The sequence below is a fragment of the Echeneis naucrates genome, chromosome 8 (genome assembly GCF_900963305.1).
Source record: "Echeneis naucrates chromosome 8, fEcheNa1.1, whole genome shotgun sequence".
NCBI lineage: Eukaryota > Metazoa > Chordata > Actinopteri > Carangiformes > Echeneidae > Echeneis > Echeneis naucrates.
In genome coordinates this window covers 5,232,554-5,252,153 of record NC_042518.1, presented here as the reverse complement: position 1 = coordinate 5,252,153, position 19,600 = coordinate 5,232,554, and the positions used below count along the sequence as shown (strand labels likewise).

Sequence of the window (19,600 nt, the reverse complement as noted above, 5' to 3'; positions counted from 1 at the left end):
CTGGCGTGCAAATCAAAACAAAATGTGACAACAGACTTTAGGAAGCTGGGATGAGCCTTTAGATCTACAGTGAATCCACTAGATGGGGCTCTGTCCCTGTTTTGTGTGATGTCCTCTGGCGCACCAAAACATGTTGGAAGAACATGGAGAGCAGTTTGATTGGAGAAACAGACTATACGACCTTTAATAACACACTATATGTTTCAGTCCTTTAATTTCAGACCTCACGGATCATTTACTTCTCATACACGGGCTCCTCGTGATTCCTCCCTGACTGGCTTTGATTTGTTTGCAGATGGCAATGATTATAAAGTAATAACCTCTATGATAAAAATAGGGGAAATTCTCTTTTGACTTTCTCTTCTCAGTGTTAAGGGATTGAACCTGCTAGTCAAGGACACTTGAGAGTGGATCTTTGATGCCCTTGAAGAGGAAGCCCTTGACGCTGAAGCCATTGTGCTGCTTTTCATTTGTAAGAGCACTGAATCAGTGGAGGAGCAAATTATGCAAGACATGAGCGCCCTAATAATGTGCATCAAGGTGCATTGATATTTCTGTCACTGCAGGGGGACAGTCATTCTGCAGCTCCGTCCACCTGGGTGGCGTTACAGTGGGAGGGAACACACGGTGATATTGAGTCCAATGAGGGTGCAGTAATATGATGTGCCCCCCCACACACACCACCACCACCACCACCCTTCCCTTCCACCCTCCACCCTGAAGAGTCCTGCCTCCCAGCGGAGTACTGGACCAGGCACACCACACCGGGTTGAAAGTCTGTGTGCATGCTGGCCCCCTTCAAGAGGTGCGTCGGGGGCAGACGGCACAGACTTTCTCCTTGGAAGAATCAGCGAGATGAAGAGCAGCGCCAACCCGGCACCATGCGCTCCAGGCTCCCACGGACCGCCTGCCTACTGCGACTCATTGCACTCTGCATCCTCCTCTCGCACACTGCAGCTTATTTTGGGTCAGAAAATATATTCATTTTATTGTTTTTTCTCCCCCCCCCCCCCCCCCCTCAACTTCTGCTCATCAGATTTATTTAATTACTTTTCTTGGAAGTTTGAACCAATTTACGCACGAGTAAGTTGCGCACAACCCACTGAGCAATGTCGTTACTGTGTTGTTCAGAGAGTTTTGAAATTTGTATTTGTTGAAACAAACCATAATAATTGCTGGTGCTAATTTAAAACGTATTGTCTGAACATTAAGATGAATTATTTGGCTATTTTGGCGGGATTCTCTCGGACTTGTTGGATTGTTCTTTCTTTTGTTTATTTATAGGGACTTCTCCTGTTTGCAGTGTGTGTATGTGGCGGAAGGACTAAGATAATTCTCATTATATCGAATTATCATTCAGGAAATTGTCACATTCTGATGGCAGGAGAGCAAAACGAACTACTCTCCAATGCGCTAGAGTGTCAGTCCTTCACTTTTCTCCTTCAGGGAAACGACTGCAGTGATAAAAACAGAGAGTTGCAGGATGTTTCCACCGTCGCAGGCCAAACGCGGCGACACGTCGTGGATTTGATCGACGTAGATTTCTAACGCGTTTCTTTCTCGCTCCTTCTCCAAGGCTGACAGGTCGGGAGCCCTTGGTGTTTCTACCCGGCCCGTTTTCCAATGAGCCTCCCACAGGGAAGGCCCACCTGAAGCAGTGCGAGCAGATGACCCTGACCAGGCGGCAGAAGAGGCTGTGTCGCAGGGAGCCCGGTCTGGCAGAGACCCTGCGGGAGTCGGTGCGCCTCAGCCTCCTGGAGTGTCGCTATCAGTTCAGGAATGAGCGCTGGAACTGCAGCCTGGATGGCCGAGGGAGCCTCCTGAAAAGAGGTGAGTCCTTCGTTCAGCCTCACTCAGGACCAAAGTGACCTATGCGCAGATTTGGGCTCCTGCCATGCTTCCCCCCCCCGCTCCCCCCCCTGAAGTGAAGCAGGTGCACGACACCCAGTTCACCTCCTGTGGATGACATGCAGTGTAGTTTATGGAGGAAAGCCCTGACTGCGTCATCAGCTTACTTTTACATAAATCAAGTGACTATATGAAGAAATAAAAAAAAAAACAAAACAAAACAGGAGGATTAAATGAGCTCTGTCGAAAGGTTATCACAAATGAAAAAAAGTGTGAGACACGATTCTTGTCTAACGTTACTTTATCTTATTTTTATCAGTGGTTTGGCTCATAAAGCTCAGGTAAATGAAAATGGTGTGTTGACACGGAAACCCACCAAGTTAAATTCCGCTATGAATCTGTGCTATTTCACAATGAAAAACAGTTTCAAGAAGTGAAGTGATTTATCATGTCAACTGTGAAAGTATCACAGATTTTATAGCTTCAGCTCCTCAAAGAGCAGCAAACGTGAAACTTGTGGCGCATTTTATTTAAAGTCAAAGTCATTCATTCTTTCCTATTTCTAACAAATGCAACTCTAAAGCATTTGAGAAAAACTGACACTTCATTTCATCAAGATGTTCTGCAAAATCACGTTTCTTTGGATAAAGAATTTCCCAAAAAAAAAAACAAACTTTTTTTTTTTTTTTACAGTCTATACAGCCATTGATTGGCAACACACACACACACACACACACACACACAAATAGCTGTGTCCAATCACCCTATTGCTCAAAGATCCCCTGCTGGTTGGCTGTGCATAGAAAATGCTTGAGGATCTCTGGGGCTTTATGCGTCTGGATATCAGTGTGTGGGAGAACATGAACAGGTCAGCATGAAGGTAATGAAGGAGTAGAAAGCCAAGAAATGTGGTGCGGTGGAGAGCGCTCAAGCCCTGTGGTTATTTTTATCTCGGGAAAGCGCCCGTTCCCAGAGGAAAAGGGTGGCGTGATTACCCACTTTCATCTGGGAAAATCCTTCCTAGTCAAAATAACAATTAATTGGATCAAAATATACCCCGGTGACGACGAAGGGTGAAGCAAATAACAGTGCGAAACCAAAAGGAAAGGTCAGAGGAGGAATTATGACACATGAAAATCTGCAGTACAGCGCTGACGCTGTGTTAAACCATGACAACGCAGCGAGCGCTTTGTAAACACTTTGACTTTGAGTTTATTCGGTGGAACCGAAGACATTGTGATGATTGTAAATTGCGACTGAGTCCCTAAAGTAAAAAAAAAAAAAAAGTGCTGCCGGAGCACTTTTCGATGCCAAGAATAGCTCTTTCGCTGTGCAGATTGAACTCAATCGACTTTCCCACCGATTGTTTTCAGCGTTCAAGGAGACCGCCTTCCTGCTGGCGGTGTCGTCGGCCGCGCTGACGCACGCGCTGGCCAAAGCGTGCAGCTCGGGCCGCATGGAGCGGTGCACGTGCGACGACTCCCCCGGCATCCAGCACCGGGAGGCCTGGCAGTGGGGGGTCTGCGGCGACAACCTGAAGTACAGCACCAAGTTCCTGAAGAAGTTCCTCGGCCAGAAGAGGGTCAGCAAGGACCTCCGGGCGCAGGTGGACGCCCACAACATCAACGTCGGGATTCGGGTGAGTGCGAACACACGGAGCACAATTAGCTGGCCTGCAGTGTGTGTGTGTTTTTATTTTTATTTTTTCTCTAACACAACAGTTAACACTCCTGCCCCGTCAGAGGCAGGAGTGCAGGGTTGTAATCCTCTCTGTGCCAGCCAGGAGAGAGAAAAGAAAAACTTAAAGCAAAAAAAAAAAGAAAAACGCCGTCGTTTGGCCTTGGTGGAGAACACAGAGGCAAAGGGGGGGGGCGCCGCCAGGTGTTCTCAGGGCATGATAAAGCTTGCTGTGGAGGCATACAGAAAATTAAAGGTCTCATGTCGGAGAGAACGATTATAACCGAGGCCTCCTCTTCATATATATATATATATATATATCAGCATTTTTTCCACTTACTGGATCACTGTGCTCTACATAAATCCACCTAATGTTCATAACCACCACCATGCAGCTCAGAAATGGCAGGCCCCTGGGGGCCCCTGCTCCCTCCAGCTCACACCTCAGTCAGAGCCAGTGGAGACGCGCGCACACACACAAAGAAGAACACAACAGGAAGAACTGAAGGGTATCTATCTTATCTCATCTTTGCTGAGTTAAATGTTTTCCACACTTTTCACCAATGACGCTTAGAGGAGATGTGATAACAACAACATGAAGTGGTAACCCCCCCCACCCACCCACCCCCAAACCACACCAAGCTCCCCAAATCTTTCAGTAATGGTACTCTGAAGCCCCCGAGGCACCCATACCTCCAAAGGGAGGAACTGAGCAGAACTTTTCAACCCATAAGCCCCCTACGGCTCCTGTGGATGACCTGTCTCTGGCCCCCACCAAGACAGCAGGCTGAGTGATCGTGCTCTCACCACTGACCATCCAACTCCATGAACTATTAACCTTCATCACGGATGCCCCGTCAGGTTTCTTTGGCACAAGAAATTCTTATCAACGTTATCCGTGAGCAGGCATGTCCTAAAAACAGGGTGGAGAGATTCCACTGTCTGCGCTGTTTGTCACCTCTGCCTCAGGCTTCAGCAGAGAGTGAGACAGCCGTGGAGCAGACAGAGCTAGTTTCAACATATTGGGGCGGCGGGGGGGGGGGAAAACAAATGCAAGAGCTGTCCAAGTGAGAAATGTGAGGTAAATGAAATGCAGCATCCTGAACAGTCCGCTCCCACCCTCTGCAATCAATTATGTCAAAATTTTGACTGAGGTGAGCTGAAGGCACACTAGGTGCAGACCACCACCCCTAAGCCTCCACCCACCCTGCAGGAAACTGTCTCACTCTGTCCAGATAGACCTCCCAGATAAGAGGCAGGTAATGAATCAAACAGAAAGAGCTGACATCTCTCCCCCTTTTTTTTTTTTCCCCCTCCCATCTCAGGCGGTGAAGAGCGGGCTGAAAACAACCTGTAAGTGTCACGGCGTCTCGGGCTCCTGCGCCGTACGGACTTGCTGGAAGCAGCTGTCGCCCTTCCACGACACCGGGCGGCTGCTGAAGTATCGATATGACACCGCGGTGCGAGTGCTGAGCGTCACCAACGCAGCCACGGGGGAGCCGGAGCTGGCAGGGCCCCGTCGCCACAGCCAGAGCCTCCGCACCACCGACCTGGTCTATCTGGAGGACTCCCCCAGCTTCTGCAGGCCCTCCCGATACTCCCCCGGCACAGGTGGCCGCTCATGCACCAAGGACACCAGCTGTCAGAGCCTGTGCTGCGGACGCGGCTACAACACGGCCATGCGCCTCACCAGCCTGTCCTGCCACTGCCAGGTACGCTGGTGCTGCCACGTGGAGTGCCAGACATGCGTGAGAGAGGAGGAAGTGTACACCTGCAAAACCGCATGAACAAATAATGAGATAGAAGAGATGTAGGGAGTGAGGGAAGACTTGCAAAAAAAAAAAGAGTAAGTGGAAAAATGTGAGGAAGAGAGAGAGTTTGTCACTGACCTCACATATTGACTTGACTGAACTATAATCTCCACACTCATCGTTTTTTTTTTGTTTTTTTTTTTGCTGGTCTCCATCCAGAGTTGCATGTTACTTTGAGAGGAATATACGCTTGTAATGTACAAATTTTGCCAATTTATTTGCCAATCATAAGATCTAAGAAGCTGCCACTCACGGTAGGCGAGGACCTTTTCCAACCCCTCTGCTGTCCTCTCACTGGATGCACTGACAATCCCTCTCTTCTGGGACAGAGGGGAAACACAGCTCTTAGAAAAAAAAAAAAAAAAAAAGAAAGCAGGTACTGGACCGAACTGGATCCCACCAGCAGTGCGACATCACGCCCTGTCTGCAGGGGAGCTCTGACACTGACTTTGCTGTATTGTAATTATCCCATTTCACTTCTCTATTTATTGTCTCACTCGTTGTGTCTGTCGTACTGCTGCTTTATAACGCCAACCTTCTTATCATCGAGAGTTGCCAATAAGGCCCAAACGGCCTTAAAAGGAATCTACCTGTCTGTCCTACTCTGTCTGCTGTGTCCTATTTCCTGATGTGGAGAACCTTTCATGGTTCCTTTCTGAGTAAAAAGCACTTAAGTTGCTCTTGCTACATATGATTACAAAGTTTATCGTTAATAATAGAAAAATGTAGGTTTAAAATATATGTATAAATTGAACCACTGGAAGCTCTGAGTTGCGGTTAATGCCTCGGAGAAACATTGTAACTACATGCATTAACTGGGTCATTGTGTAAGAAACAAGCTGGATTTCAGTTGCTCTTATGGAAATGTCTATGGAAATCTCTACATGTTGCCTAATGTGTGCTCAGCAGAACAAAGGGATATACTGGGAGTCATTGTGGGGGGGGGGGGCACCAAACACTGTGGTGAAAATGTCTGCAAACAAGAATGAAAAACACTTAAATTGTGAACATACCAACTCTTTTCTTCTTTTTTTTTTCTGCCTCCTTCTTCTTCTATTTATAGAGGTGCACACTTTGCAATGCTTTCGAGTCTAAAATGGCCTGATTGAACCGCTCAGTCTTCAAAGTCCAAATTAACCACGGCTTTGTTCTCAATGCCTTTGAACCTGACCAATCATGCTCCTTATTTTCCCAAATTGCTAATCAAAGGAAGTCACCATATTTACTCCCTTTTACTCAATGTGTCCATGTGTGCAGGTCAAAAGTGTACATTAGACCCCAGAAAGGTTTATTTATACTGGCCAGTTAATGTTTTGTGTGAGCGACTCTAAGCTGTATATATTATACGTATATAACTCACGCTAAGGCTCCAGGCGTGTGACAATGTGGAATCGTAATTTACTACCTCACTTCATCATTTGGCAAATATCAATAAGATTTATGAGTTATGCAGAAATATTCTCTCTGTAGATACATGTTCTACTCCCATGATCATACTTTTTGTGCAGTTTTTTTTATTTGGTCATATATATATATATATATATACATTTCAAAAGTAAAACTTCTCCATTTATCTTTTTGCATTTCATTCTTATTTAAATCAAGTAAGATTAATAAATGGACATACATTTTTAAGAGCTATTAGTTTGTTGTGTCTTCTGTTTGAGGTGGTTACCCTCAGCTGTGTTCTTTCTCTCAAAACACACACACACACACACAAGTGCAATGCACCTGCCTGAAACTTTGCACCCTGCGTCCATCCAACAAAAACCACTTCCTGCTGATACTGCCCTGCCCTCCTTTTCATCTGAAAGAGTTGTGGTCTCACTGCATCACCACCAGGCACATAGTGGGTGGGGTGGGGGTTCGAGCAGGGCACGCTTACAGGTGTTGTGCCCCCGGCCTGTGCAACAACTACGATGACAATCATAATGGCGATGATGACTCAGAGGAATGCTGTCCTTCCCAGAGCATTTGACCCCTGATTCACCATTAGAAAGTTACAATTGGTGACGATGATGAAAGCAGTTTACATGCTATTATCCATGAATCATAACTTTCCACTCATTTATTGAGGCATCAGTGAAGCTGCAGCACACAGAGGGCTATTGTACGAGGCATTTATGTTTAGTGTGCGCTCGGGTGCTTTTGATGCTGCTCTCTAATTACCAATGATTACACATTATTATTCCTTAACAGAACAATTTAAGATTATTGTAGAGACTTATAAAATAATTTCAGAATCATGGAGATTTTCTCACAACGTTTAAAATGTTTAGTTTGGCGTTTTGTTTTTATTTTACAACAGATCCACAGTCTGAGGTTCTGTTGGTGCAGATGACGGGTACACTGGATGCCTTATGGGGCAATCACCAGCCATTTTGTAATGTAACTTTTAGAAACACTGACAAAACCAAACACTTTGGTGAGCTGAAAAATATAAAAACAAAGAGAAATGAAAGCTAAAACGTTGCGCACACATGCTTCTTGACTCTTTAATGCATCAATTCTCACAGTCAGGTCAGCTGTCCAGGCCTTACTTGAACTGGTATGAGCTCACAGTAGCTAAACACTAGGAAATGTTAGCAAATGTTGGCGAGATGTTGTCGTAGATAACATTTGCTGACTTTACTACTCTTCTCCACTTCAGCTACAGTGTCACTTTAAGACTTCCCTTATGAAGTCAGGAAAATCCTCCTACTTAAAACGTTAAATAAAAGCATTCATGGTCCAGCGGACTGGCTGGAAAGTGAATCCTTGCAAAACCGAAAACAGGGCTGATTTTCACGGCTCACATTTTGCAGATACATGGTTTTCACTTGACAGCCTCGGCGTGTTTTTTGCCCATCTAATAACAGCATTGTATTACCAGTATAAACATTTGCTACAAAATTAATTTCCCCTCTCAGACAACAAAACTGAATGCTTCAGCCCAGCGATCCATGCACACATCAGGTGATGACTGAGGTCAAGCAAGTTTACGTGGCAAGACGGCTGACCCACTCATATTAACTCGCCATATTATAATATTTCAGATCAATATTTAACTTTATCTGGCGTGTATGCAGCCGCCTTCTTCTCAGCGGATAAGTGGGATAAAGGACGAAACGGAGTGTGTTGTGAGCAGCAGGCTGGACAGAGGTTGAGATATTGAAAGACATAAAGGAAAAAGATGAGGATGGAGGGATGAGAAGGGATAGTTTGTGGCCCCAGGAGGCCTATCCCCTGCTGCTGCTGTTGTTGTTTTATAATGAACTCCTAAAGCCTTCATTTCCCTCACTACCCTGAGCGGAGGGGGGTGCAGTGATGGGGGCTGCTGAGTCCACAGCCGGATTCGCACGCACAAGCCCCGAGGGTGGCTGCTTTGAGCAGGGTGGGGGGTTGGATGGAGCCAGGGTGCAATGTGCAAGCTCCTGAGTTGTCTGTGCGTATGTGTTTGAAAGAGTCCTGACAGGAGACAGGTGAGGGCAGAAAGGTTTTTGCATATATGTGTGTGTGTGTGTGTGTTTGTGTCTGCATACCTGCTGTGTGCACACACCTGTGGTCACTTCAATGGGAGCGATATGCAAGTGTGTGTTTGTAGTGAGGATCTTAGTGCGGGTGGGTGGTGGTGGGGGAGCACAGCCAGTCTCTGTCACCCTGGGACACTGAATGACACAGATAATGTAGGACGGTGCTGGTGGTAACACTATCCCCTGTGTCTGCACGGGTCTGGTTCAGGTAAAGGTTACTGTGCCGGTCTGGGCTGCAGCACCACGCTGAGCTCTGATAGATGAAGATGAATTGGCAAACTGAGACAGGGGCTTTTTTATTTATTTATTTATTTTTATTTAATTTTATTTAATTTTATTTATTTATTTTTTTTAAGATATGTATTATATTTGTGTTGCTTGGCAAAAGGATATTATCCATAGCAACTTACATAACTTTCAGGTTTATACATCACCCATTTGTGTAGGAACAGTAGATGTTAACTGAAGCGTAGATGGCTCAGTAGATATTTTGCTCAAGGACACAAAGCGCAGTCCCTGTAATCAGAACCTCTCAGCCCCAAGTCAAATGTCTTAATCTTACAAGACTTCCTCCTCTGAAGAGAAGGCACTTAGATTACAATAATGCTGGGCCTAATCCCCACGATCTGACACCGCACAGTCAGTAAATGAAATGATTTAAGGGTATGTGGAGATTCGGGTGCAGAAAAATAGGGAAAAGACGCAGAGAGACAGAGACAGAGCTGTACATACAGCATGGGGTAGGAATTTGGAATGTGAAATGACTAATGCAATTGCTCAACCCACAACAAGAACATGCACTGCCTAGAGCTACGACAAGGCTGAGTGCATACCTCTATGGGGGGGCCGAGCTCCGAGGCTGGGGCTGGACTGGCGATGGTGGCTGAGCTCCTCGCTGCGGGTGGAAGAGACGGCGTGTGCACGTGTGACGGTCAATTGAGCAGGTGTCAGGGTTGAAATGATGGATTTCCACCTAAGGAATACGCAAAACACCAAATGCATCAAACTAAAGCAGACAAAGAAGGGACATGATGAAAATGTAACTATTTTCTTTATAGCTTCCTGTGTGGCAAAAAATATTTGCTAAATACCAAATATTTCCTGTCTCCAGTCTCACAGAAAATATGAATATTTGCTTGTTTTCTTTTTATTTCTGATGAGACATCTTCACCCTGCGGTAGCTGACTTTGTCGCACACTCTACAAAATGAACGTATTCCAAGGTCGTAGTCATATAAGAAGCTTTTCGAGGGAAGCAAAGGCAAGTGCGCCGTAGTTCTTGAGAATTAATCTCATGCTGCAACCCCAATCCTGACCCTTACCTTACTAAGTTCACTGCGAACCCCACCCCCCTCCAAATGGTGACTCTTTTCCCATGCTGCTTCTCAGAAACACCTGCAGCACCAACAGCAAGGGTTTACATTGCAGCTGTGGTGATAGGAAGATGATAAGACCTTGTGCACCTCCATAACTAATTCCCCCGCCTTCTCGATATATGGTCCTCCTCTGCTTTTCTCTCACAAACACACACAGCCAAAGACACACAGGCTGACCTCCATTACATCTGTAACAAAATTTTCCCAGGTCAACAGCATACGAGAGAGGAAAACACAGATAAAGGGCAGAGCTACGTGTTCTCTCAACCAGCAACACTGCTGAAAAATAAGTCTGGAATGTCTATGATCTATGATTGTTTGTGATTCCTGCAGCTCCAAAATTACTTGCCTTATTTCCACGAGTGTTCACACTTATTAAATCATCGCTGTCAGCAAATGAACAATAATTCGCCATCAAAATCTATTATGTTTGAACCGCACACTCTGACACACTGACATGCAAGGTTCAATCATAACAGTGTGGTTGGGAGTGGGTGCATGACTGTGGGGAGGCTGTCAGGCAGGGGGAAATCCGGTGCGCTACTTCGTGCCATGTTGCTGTTTGTGTTTCCACCACGGCTCAGCCGTCATCCACCCACCACCACAGAGACGGATGGCATCTCTCATTCTCGGAGGCCTGGGTGTCACAGGTGGTACGGCCAAAGGGCTGTGTGTGTCTGAGCGAGCGTCTGACAGCTGTGCAGGCTGCTTCAGGAAGAAGACGAAGTGAGGAGCAAAAGAGGGCAGCAACGAGGCAGATCACTTTCTGTCATTGGGGAATGCACAGAGAGAAATGAAAAAGGTATCATGGAAAAGAAATAACTGCTGCTGCCTGCTCCAAAGAGGCTGCAGACAAGGAAATGTTATTGGATGAAGTGCATCTAGACGCAGACATGTAAGAGCCCCCCTCACTTCAAAACACCCAGATTAAAAGCATGCGACCATTCTGCACCTCTTTGCGTTGATTGAGTGTCTCTTTGTGGTGGTTTTTGCACCATTTGTGGTCCTTTTGTGTGTCGTCATGTTGATCTCAACACAACGATTTGAATTTGCTTTTTCCATCTCTATATTTATTTAGCATAGTTTTGCCAAAACAGTTTTTTTTTGTTTTGTTTTGTTTTTTTTATACGCCATTTCATCGAAACAAGGAAAACTTACGGGAATCGGCTGCCTGGATGTTGCATTTTTTGTGGTCTGGGCCTTAACTGTTTGGTCGATGGACATCAACCGTTTTGCAGCCATTTAACAATTGTTTCACATCACTGTGTGCTCATTTCAAGTGTCTCTGAGGCTGTTTGATTGACATTCCCGCACAGCCGCCGCACATAGATGTTCTGGTACCAACAAGACGACGACCCATCGCCATCCCCACCCCACCCCCTCCTGTCCCACTTTTCCCACCAGAACCCACTGAGACACTGGGAGCTTATGAGTTTCTCCTGTCATCTCTGACAGGCCCTCATTTGCTTTCATTCAGCGTCTCATCATGGCTTCAAAGTGGAATGGATCATCTGCCTCGGGGGGAGTGAGAACATCGGTGTGCCTTCAAAAAAAATGACTGGTATCCAAAAATTGTCGACCCAAGGCAATTTTGATCCTCATAATTGGCTTCTCCACTCTGTCGGTCTTGGGCAATCACTGTGGAGTTACGATGTATTATATTGCCTGGAAAACATCATTAAGTATGTTGTGTAAAAGTGATTCAATAACATATTATTTTCCCTTGATGAACAAAACAGTTTTATTGAGGGGAGTAATCACAGAGCACACTGAGTGCTTTCTTCTGCGACTGAACAATAACTCTTCTGCCATGTTGTCTAAGCAGGACAGGGATCCTGATCTGGTGCTAAATTTTGATGCTTGCCATCAGAAAATAACCTTTTTTCTATGTTGATCCAGTGAGGCGGCCCCTCACACACACACACGCACACACACACACGCGCGCGCGCACACAAACTGTATTTTTTTTAAAACCATGATGTGAGAAAATGCCCAGAAATGACTGAATTTGCCTCAAAGTGTAAAATACAAAGAAAAGTGAGGAGCGGGTTACTTTGTTGTCCTTTGTCCTGCATTTAAATAAGATCTGTGGAAGGTAACTAAAGTATGACGCTAAAGTATAATTTAAACTTAAAAAAAACTTTAACTCCACCACATCCCATTTTTGCTCCATTACATTTCTAAACATGTGATCAGTTTATAAATTATACATCTTTATAGACTAAACTAATCAATACTTTTCATCCTCAACCTCTCTTAATATGCTGCATCCATATTAATGAATCAGCATTTTCATTTTACAGGGTACTTGTACCACACATATTTACAACACGTTCAATAGGGATGTTTTGTTTTATGAGTGTTTTTATATTTTGATAATATATAGTACATTTTAATATTTTTTACTATAATAAGGTCTTCATTATTTAGATACTGGTATTATTCAATATATCAATACCTTTAAAATAATTAAAATTTTATTTAAATCTGTGGATAATACTGTGACATATACTGACACACAAACATCTTCTTACGTGCTACAAACATGTATGGATGTATAATGACCTTAACCTAAGTGTCACCACTCATGATCTCCCGGTCAGTTGCAGTGGCGTGATCGTGCTCCACACCTGGAGTCTGGATTCCAGCCTGCGCCCGTGGTGCTCAGGTGTGGAGAAAAACCAGTAAGCTCATCTCATCCTTTCCTGAGGGCTGAAAGATAAAGGACAGACAGACAGACGGAGAGAACCCCACGACCTTCAGGGAGGGAGGGAAACGCTTACATGTGCTGCTCAGAGGTGGTTTGATGGGGGCCTTCTCGATCCCATTCTCTGCCTCTTCCCTCCCTGGTCTGAGCAACAGGTTTAAGCCGTGCACATCCAACCACTGCCCCGGGGATGTGTTATGACAACCGAAAACGGTGAACAGCGAGAGCAAGAAGTGGCATGAACAGATCTCAAGGTTTCTGACATGTGGGGGTGGGTGAAAAGGACCTCTGTTGAGAAGTGTCTCGCCTGAAGATACAACCATCAACTCAAGTACCATCAGGCAGCCGCAGAAAACTGTCTGGGTCGACTCTTTACTGCTGTGCTGGGCGAGTTAAACAAATACAACGATCAAACTCGCAAACAGGAGCAGCTCACTGTGCTAATTAGGTCAAAGTGTGTTTGAATTTGGCCTTATTGATTCTCCCCCTCCAGAATCAGCAGACAGACTAGTGAGGGAGGGTTGCTGGGATTTGAGTGAGATGTGGTTTTGTTGAGGTGCCAGGTTGTGACCCAGGATGATTTCACACCTGTTAAATCAACAAGGAACTATTGTGAATTTTTCACAAGTTTTTCTGGGAAATCCAATTATTCCACTTTCACACAGTACTCCATGACACATCCAGTCTGTGGCAGGTAACATCATAAAACACTGTTTCACCGTCCTCAGACATCCTCTCTAAAGTGAGCCACAACTTCAAGTTTGATATTAACTTCGGTGTCTCTGGCTGCAGGCGAGAAGGAAGACACTGGATGGACAGACGGGAATATTCTGACACCTATCAGTGGAAAAAAAAGATAGCCTAATTAGACTAAGTCAGGGTGAGCTGACAAAAGCTACCCCCAGGCCATGTTTCACAGAGTCTTTCCTGTCACATGTCTACATGTCAACAGATTATGCTTCATGCTCTCAGAGCTTGTCTCAGAACGGGAAAGGCTCTCTACTATTACACTTGTCAGCTATTACATTTAAGAGAATATCAAATATAATGGAATAAGTAGCTCAAAGGGGAGATTTAAATCTTTAAAGTTTAGTATCAGCTGGGTAAAATTGATGAAATCTGAACTTGTCCATTATGGGTATGATCAAATTGCTTTTGCCCCATGCGATCTTTTTTGTTTGTTTGTTTGTCTGTTCATAATTAACCTGCAAAGCAACCAGAATTTAAGAGCTAAAATTAGTAATTTCATTAAATTTTCAATTAATTCATAAATTAACGACAACAGCTTTCATAACTATTAACATTTAATCCTTTGCACAAAGTTAAGTGGTGTATCATCAGAATTTAGTCCGAAAACAAATCTCATTTTTGGCTAAATCAACATATAATGGGTAATCAAACGTTATAAATATAGTTTTATAGTTTTTACAATAATTTTATGGATGGAAAATCAGCCAAAAGATGAGGATCAGACAGTACACAGACGCCATTACCTTTTCGATGTCCAAAAATCGGAACGGAGTGAGACGTCGTCGCGCCATTTTCTGTCCATCCTCATTTCCGGTGACGCAACGGAACTTCCGCTTTCCTTGTTCCGTACACAAACGCTCAGCTGATGACGTGTACGCTCGGCTACCGTTAGCTAGCTTCGCCACCTGTCATAGTAAAGCTGTTTTTTAATAATTACATGAAAAGCCAAAATAATATATAATAATTAAAAATAAAAAAAGGGAGCAAAGCGTTTCGGTGAATCTGGAGAAATGGAGACGCTTTACCACCAAACAAACAAGTGAGTCCTGAGGACAGCTAACGAGTTTAACTAAACCAGCTAATTGTCAAACAGTGACCCGTAAAAATCACCGACACGTCGCCAATAATGGCCTTCTAAGTGTTTGTGTTATTGTTCAGTCTTCAGTCTTCTCTGCCCAGTGCTGTCCTCTTTTTTTTTTGGAGGGGGGGGGGGGGGGGGGGGGGGCTTCATATGTCCGTTTTCCTTTCATCCATCTAACGTTATATTTTGTCCTCATTAAGGCAAATCCAGGAGGTTCAGTCTCTGATGGGAAACCTGGAGAAGACAGACCGTCAGTCGGTACATTGTGAGTTTCTGCTGCTGATGGTCAAATAATAAAAATCATGAAAAACGTTCAACCACCCAAGCACAGTTTTAATGAATATACATGACAGTTGTCTTTGCGTAATGTCTGTGAGTGTTGTGTTTTTCCACCACAGAGTAGCTGTAACCAGTCATCAGTTATTATTCACTGTGTCGAGAAGGACAGCCAGAATATAGTGAAATTATAGCCTGTTTTTTATGCTTGGAAGTCCATGTGTATTTAAGTATTGAAGCTACTTCTTTGTTAATTGGCTGTTTAATTATCCTCCCAAACCGCATCTCAGTTTGTAATTGTTATTATAAAACATTCATGGGAAAAGTTATGATAATGGGCAGCGGATTCATCTGTATATGAGTGTGGTTAGATCAGTGTTGATGGCACCACTTCCGATTCATTTATTTTCGAACGCTCTCCTAATTTCCGCTCTTGGTTTTGGTCTTTGTTATGGCTGCCTGTGACTCTCTCTGACATAATGACTGTAGGGAGGGCTGGTGTCTCCCTGGTTGATTGTTCGCCTGATCAGCTCTGGGCCAGGCTGGTGCCAGGAAAGGAAGCGGTGGGGTGGGTACAGTGACAAAAGCTGGAAAGGCTTCTTCTTGATAATGGTGGGAGCCAGGCAGTAGACAACCTCTCCCTCCCCTCCTCCTCTCCTTCCCCAATTATGACATCAACTTGAATTTTAACACCGTGGGGGGATGTAGCATACTGATCTCACACAGTTAGTAGTGAACAAGGGCGATTACACCCATAGCTGCAGTTATAAGGGATCTGAATGTAACCAAGTCCCCCGCAAAAATTGGTAGTCACAGTCTCAGCAGCATGTAAGCAGATTGAAGAGGGGAAAACAACAGGAAGTATGAGCAAAATTTCATGTAGAACTGCAACTATTCGTCGATCAACTGATAAGTTGACAAAAAAATTATCTTCAGTTATTCTGATAACAAATATTTTTTATTTGTTTTCCAAGCAAAGACAACAGGCGTTGGCTGGTTAAACCTCTCTAATGGCAGGGCTTGATGTTTTGATGTCATGTTTTGGGCCATGTTCGTATTTTGGAATCAGATTCCCTCCATTATGCCATCAAATAAATTTAAGTTTTTCTGTATCCACTAATACTTTTCTTTTTCTCCATACAGTGTTAGAGAATGACCTTCAGGCTAGAATCGACCAGATATTCAACCATTTAGAACGCCTTGAGATTCTGGCCAGCAAGGAGCCACCAAACCGCCGTCAGAACGCCAAATTGTGAGTTTGGGATTAGTCAGTTGACAGTGACCCTAAAGCCCAAGAGCTGGCAGGGTGAGCCATATCTCATAAAGACACAGGGAGGGCGTAGAGGATGAGACAGGCAGCCCGGTCCTGCCCTGTGGCGACGTGGCTCTATGAAAACATTTCCACAGAAGCCCCGTCATCACCAGCATTCCTGCTGCATTGGGCAAAGGTTCATTTCTGAACTGGGTAAACAGGCCTGAGGGGACACAGTACACCCCATCCCACAGCGCTCCTCTGATCTCAGTAGAGCTCTACTTGGGCCTGAGTGAAGCTCAGGAAAGGGGGCGACTCAGATGTTCGTCATTCCAGGTGCATGAGATTTGAAAATATGTTTCAATGACCAGAGCAATTAAGTACACTGACGATTCAAATGCGGTGCGATGAAAAACGTCAGAGGATGTGTGTTTGTCATGTTTGTGCAAAACCTTTTTCATACCGCAGACAAAGTAATTACATATTTAAGATCTATTTTATTGTTATACTATCAAAAGACTGCCACAAGGCTCACAATATTTTATTAAATTCATCAGTTTATACAACCTTTTGGTAATTCTTCTCAACAATATATAACAATTCTTACTAATAATTAGCAAATTAATATGAGCTGGATATGCAGCGGAAAAAAAGGGCTATATTAACTAATTAACTAATTAAAAATCACCCATAAGATAATGAGCCTCCTGTCTTCTGTAAGAAGACAGCCTGAAATCAATTACAAAAAAAAGTTAGAACTTATTTTGCAGCCTAAGACTTTAGGAAACTAAAACTGAAATAACTTTGCAGGCTTATTTTTGAGGGAACTTAACTTCTTGCTTTTTAAGACCTAAAGACCTGGTTTTGTAGTGTCCTAGAGAACATTTGGCTTTTGCTCTCCTCATAAGTTGTAACCAACAGACATTTTTTTTTCCTCTTTTCCTTTTTGTTAGACGAGTGGACCAGCTTAAGTATGATGTTCAACACCTCCGCACCGCTCTGCAAAATTTCCAGCACCGACGTTACACCCGAGAGGCCCAGGAGAGAGAGCGGGAGGAACTCATGAGCCGCACCTTCACAACAAATGTAATTCTGATGTGCCTTAAAACAGGCTGCTGGGGAAGTCGGCGTGATGTCCCTCTGTAATGCCAGGCTGCTTATTGTAATTTTACCGATGTTACTCATTCTATGTTTTATTATTGATCTTATGTGATGTAAGATGTGTTGTTAGTATTGCTCAGATGTCCACATCACTGTGTCACACACAGTATAAATGCCTTCATCTTAACCTGAATCAAGTGAAGATGTTTGATCTCATGCCACAGGATGCAGATACCTCCATCCCTATAGATGAGACCTTACAGTTTAACTCCAATTTGCACAACGCACACAGAAACATGGATGACCTCCTGGGCAGCGGCAGCAGCATCCTCAACGGTCTGAGAGATCAGAGATCCACATTGAAGGTGTGTGCTGATGATTTACACAGTCTGGGAAGAAAAAAAAACTCATCTGCAGCTGAGCAGAGGAAACTACATATCATTTTCTTCTGAAATGAAGTGGCATAAAAAGGCATGTTTCTCTGACAGCTACAAGTGAAAAGTTCTGTTCCCTCACTGTTTCTGGTGTATATATTGATCACAATAGTGTCATTGTTAGTGTACGTGGGCTCAGTGTGAGAGTGAGTCTGTGTTTCCAGGGAGGAGATGGCCTTCCTGGCTTTGCTTCAGGCCTCCTCTTATCAGGGTGTGTCTGTCAATCAGCACTCTCAGCCTGGGTGTCTAGCCATGAGAAACTTTTTTGACGGAGCATTGCATTAGGTTGGGCGTTGGCACTCACTCATCTCCCAAAATCAGATGAATTAGCTTAGATGATTGCAATGTCGTCATTTAATGTCTCCATCTTCCAAAATGTCGTTTTGTTTTTTCATGGATGTTTTATCCTGATCCGACACATACGACCGCTCTGCACAGGGGACCCACAAGAAGATGCTGGATGTGGCCAACATGTTGGGGCTGTCGAACACAGTGATGAGGCTGATAGAGAGGCGAGCCACCCAAGACAAGTTCATCATGATTGGAGGCATGCTGGTGACCTGCGTCTTCATGTTCCTGGTAATCAGATACCTGGGCTGACCTCTGACCTCTGACAAGTCGTGGATATTTCTGCAGAACATCGTCCCTCATGATATGAAAAGTGGCAGAGCTGAAATGTAAACATCTAAATCTTGCCATTGTAGTTAGTTCTCCATTTATAAAGTCTGGGCACTTGTGAAACTAAAGTTGGAATAAGACTTCAGTAACAGACAGTATTTTCATTCCACCTGAAGTTCTGAGTGTCGAACTTTCTGCTGCTTCCCTCAGATTATTGCCACATATCCATCATCTATTTTTTTCTTTTTAAAAATCAAAACCACTCTGAGACTCTATCCATGTGGCCTCTTAATACTTCAACCACATATTTATCCTCAACTTGCTGATGAAAAGCAAAAGCTTTTTTTTTTTTTTTATTGCTACTTTGTCACTATATTGTGTTTCATTATGCCTCAATCAGCATGATTCAGTACAGAGATAGAAATATTCCTAAAAGCTCCACATTTCCTAACACTTCAACTGAAGATTCTTCTTTTATGTGATATGTTCACTCCCACAATTATCTAATTTAATACAACAGTATTGCAATGAATTCTGACATCAGGAGGTTATGTTGTGAAGTTAATGTTAAATTGAGGGAGTGGACAAAATGGTTAAAGACTTCTGTATAACATAATTCAGATGTACCACTAACTTAAGCCTCCAAAATAATCAGCTGAATCTGCACCACTTCCATAGTTTCAACAAAAACAGATTACATCCCTAACAAAGGGAGGATTTATGGCGGGACAGTGGTAGCAGAATGGTATTAAGTGTACCTAAAATGGTAAATGAGCATATTTGTTGCCAAAATTATACAGCAGATATGAACAAGGTGATCTTTCAGAAGTTGTTTTCTAACAGTTACATACCCTCACTTGGTTGTGTGCTCGTGTCCAGTCTCACTATGTGAGTGATATAAGAATAAAAAATGTCTAGTTTCCTTCATGTCTCCATCAAATTAATCAGTTGAATTGGTTCCCCCGCCCCCCCACGTTGCTCTTATGTCAAGTTCAGTACAACTAACATTACAAAGGTTTAACTGGTGTTGGGATACATTTTGTGGATTTACTGCTTCAAGTCAGTAAAAAAAAAACTAAACTGCAGCACCATCTAGTGTTTTAGGTTCAACACTGACCTTGGCCAGAACTGCTTTATGCCACATAAAGATGATGTGTC

At 43.9% G+C, this 19,600-nt stretch overlaps 2 protein-coding genes across 3 annotated transcripts; both read left to right on the top strand.

Annotated features, from left to right (window-relative positions):
• The first annotated feature begins 786 nt into the window (after positions 1–786).
• wnt9b (wingless-type MMTV integration site family, member 9B) lies at positions 787–5,720 on the top strand. The gene is made up of 4 exons (XM_029509001.1): positions 787–967; positions 1,577–1,830; positions 3,222–3,487; positions 4,851–5,720. Exons 1-4 carry the CDS (start codon positions 882–884, stop codon positions 5,310–5,312), a joined length of 1,068 nt encoding a protein of 355 aa, XP_029364861.1. The 5' UTR covers positions 787–881; the 3' UTR covers positions 5,313–5,720.
• Positions 5,721–14,537: 8,817 nt separating this feature from the next.
• Positions 14,538–19,354, top strand: gosr2 (golgi SNAP receptor complex member 2). Of its 2 annotated transcripts, XM_029508809.1 has the most exons (6): positions 14,538–14,719; positions 14,962–15,026; positions 16,181–16,289; positions 17,243–17,375; positions 17,615–17,755; positions 18,263–19,354. In XM_029508809.1, the coding sequence occupies exons 1-6, from the start codon at positions 14,691–14,693 to the stop codon at positions 18,422–18,424; spliced, it is 639 nt and encodes a 212-aa protein (XP_029364669.1). In that variant the 5' UTR covers positions 14,538–14,690; the 3' UTR covers positions 18,425–19,354. The 2 variants fall into 2 exon arrangements, with proteins under 2 accessions (XP_029364669.1, XP_029364670.1); XM_029508810.1 differs by lacking the exon at positions 17,615–17,755.
• Positions 19,355–19,600: the final 246 nt, after the last annotated feature.

What these genes read in the sequence shown, in the direction of transcription:
- wnt9b (XM_029509001.1), top strand. Translation starts at nt 882, where the DNA reads ATGCGCTCCAGGCTCCCACGGACCGCCTGCCTACTGCGACTCATTGCA. An exon ending in CACACTGCAGCTTATTTTGG is followed by an intron (nt 968 to 1,576) that starts GTCAGAAAATAT and finishes TCCTTCTCCAAG; the next exon opens with GCTGACAGGTCGGGAGCCCT. An exon ending in AGGGAGCCTCCTGAAAAGAG is followed by an intron (nt 1,831 to 3,221) that starts GTGAGTCCTTCG and finishes GATTGTTTTCAG; the next exon opens with CGTTCAAGGAGACCGCCTTC.
- gosr2 (XM_029508809.1), top strand. Translation starts at nt 14,691, where the DNA reads ATGGAGACGCTTTACCACCAAACAAACAA. An exon ending in CTTTACCACCAAACAAACAA is followed by an intron (nt 14,720 to 14,961) that starts GTGAGTCCTGAG and finishes GTCCTCATTAAG; the next exon opens with GCAAATCCAGGAGGTTCAGT. An exon ending in AGACCGTCAGTCGGTACATT is followed by an intron (nt 15,027 to 16,180) that starts GTGAGTTTCTGC and finishes TTCTCCATACAG; the next exon opens with TGTTAGAGAATGACCTTCAG.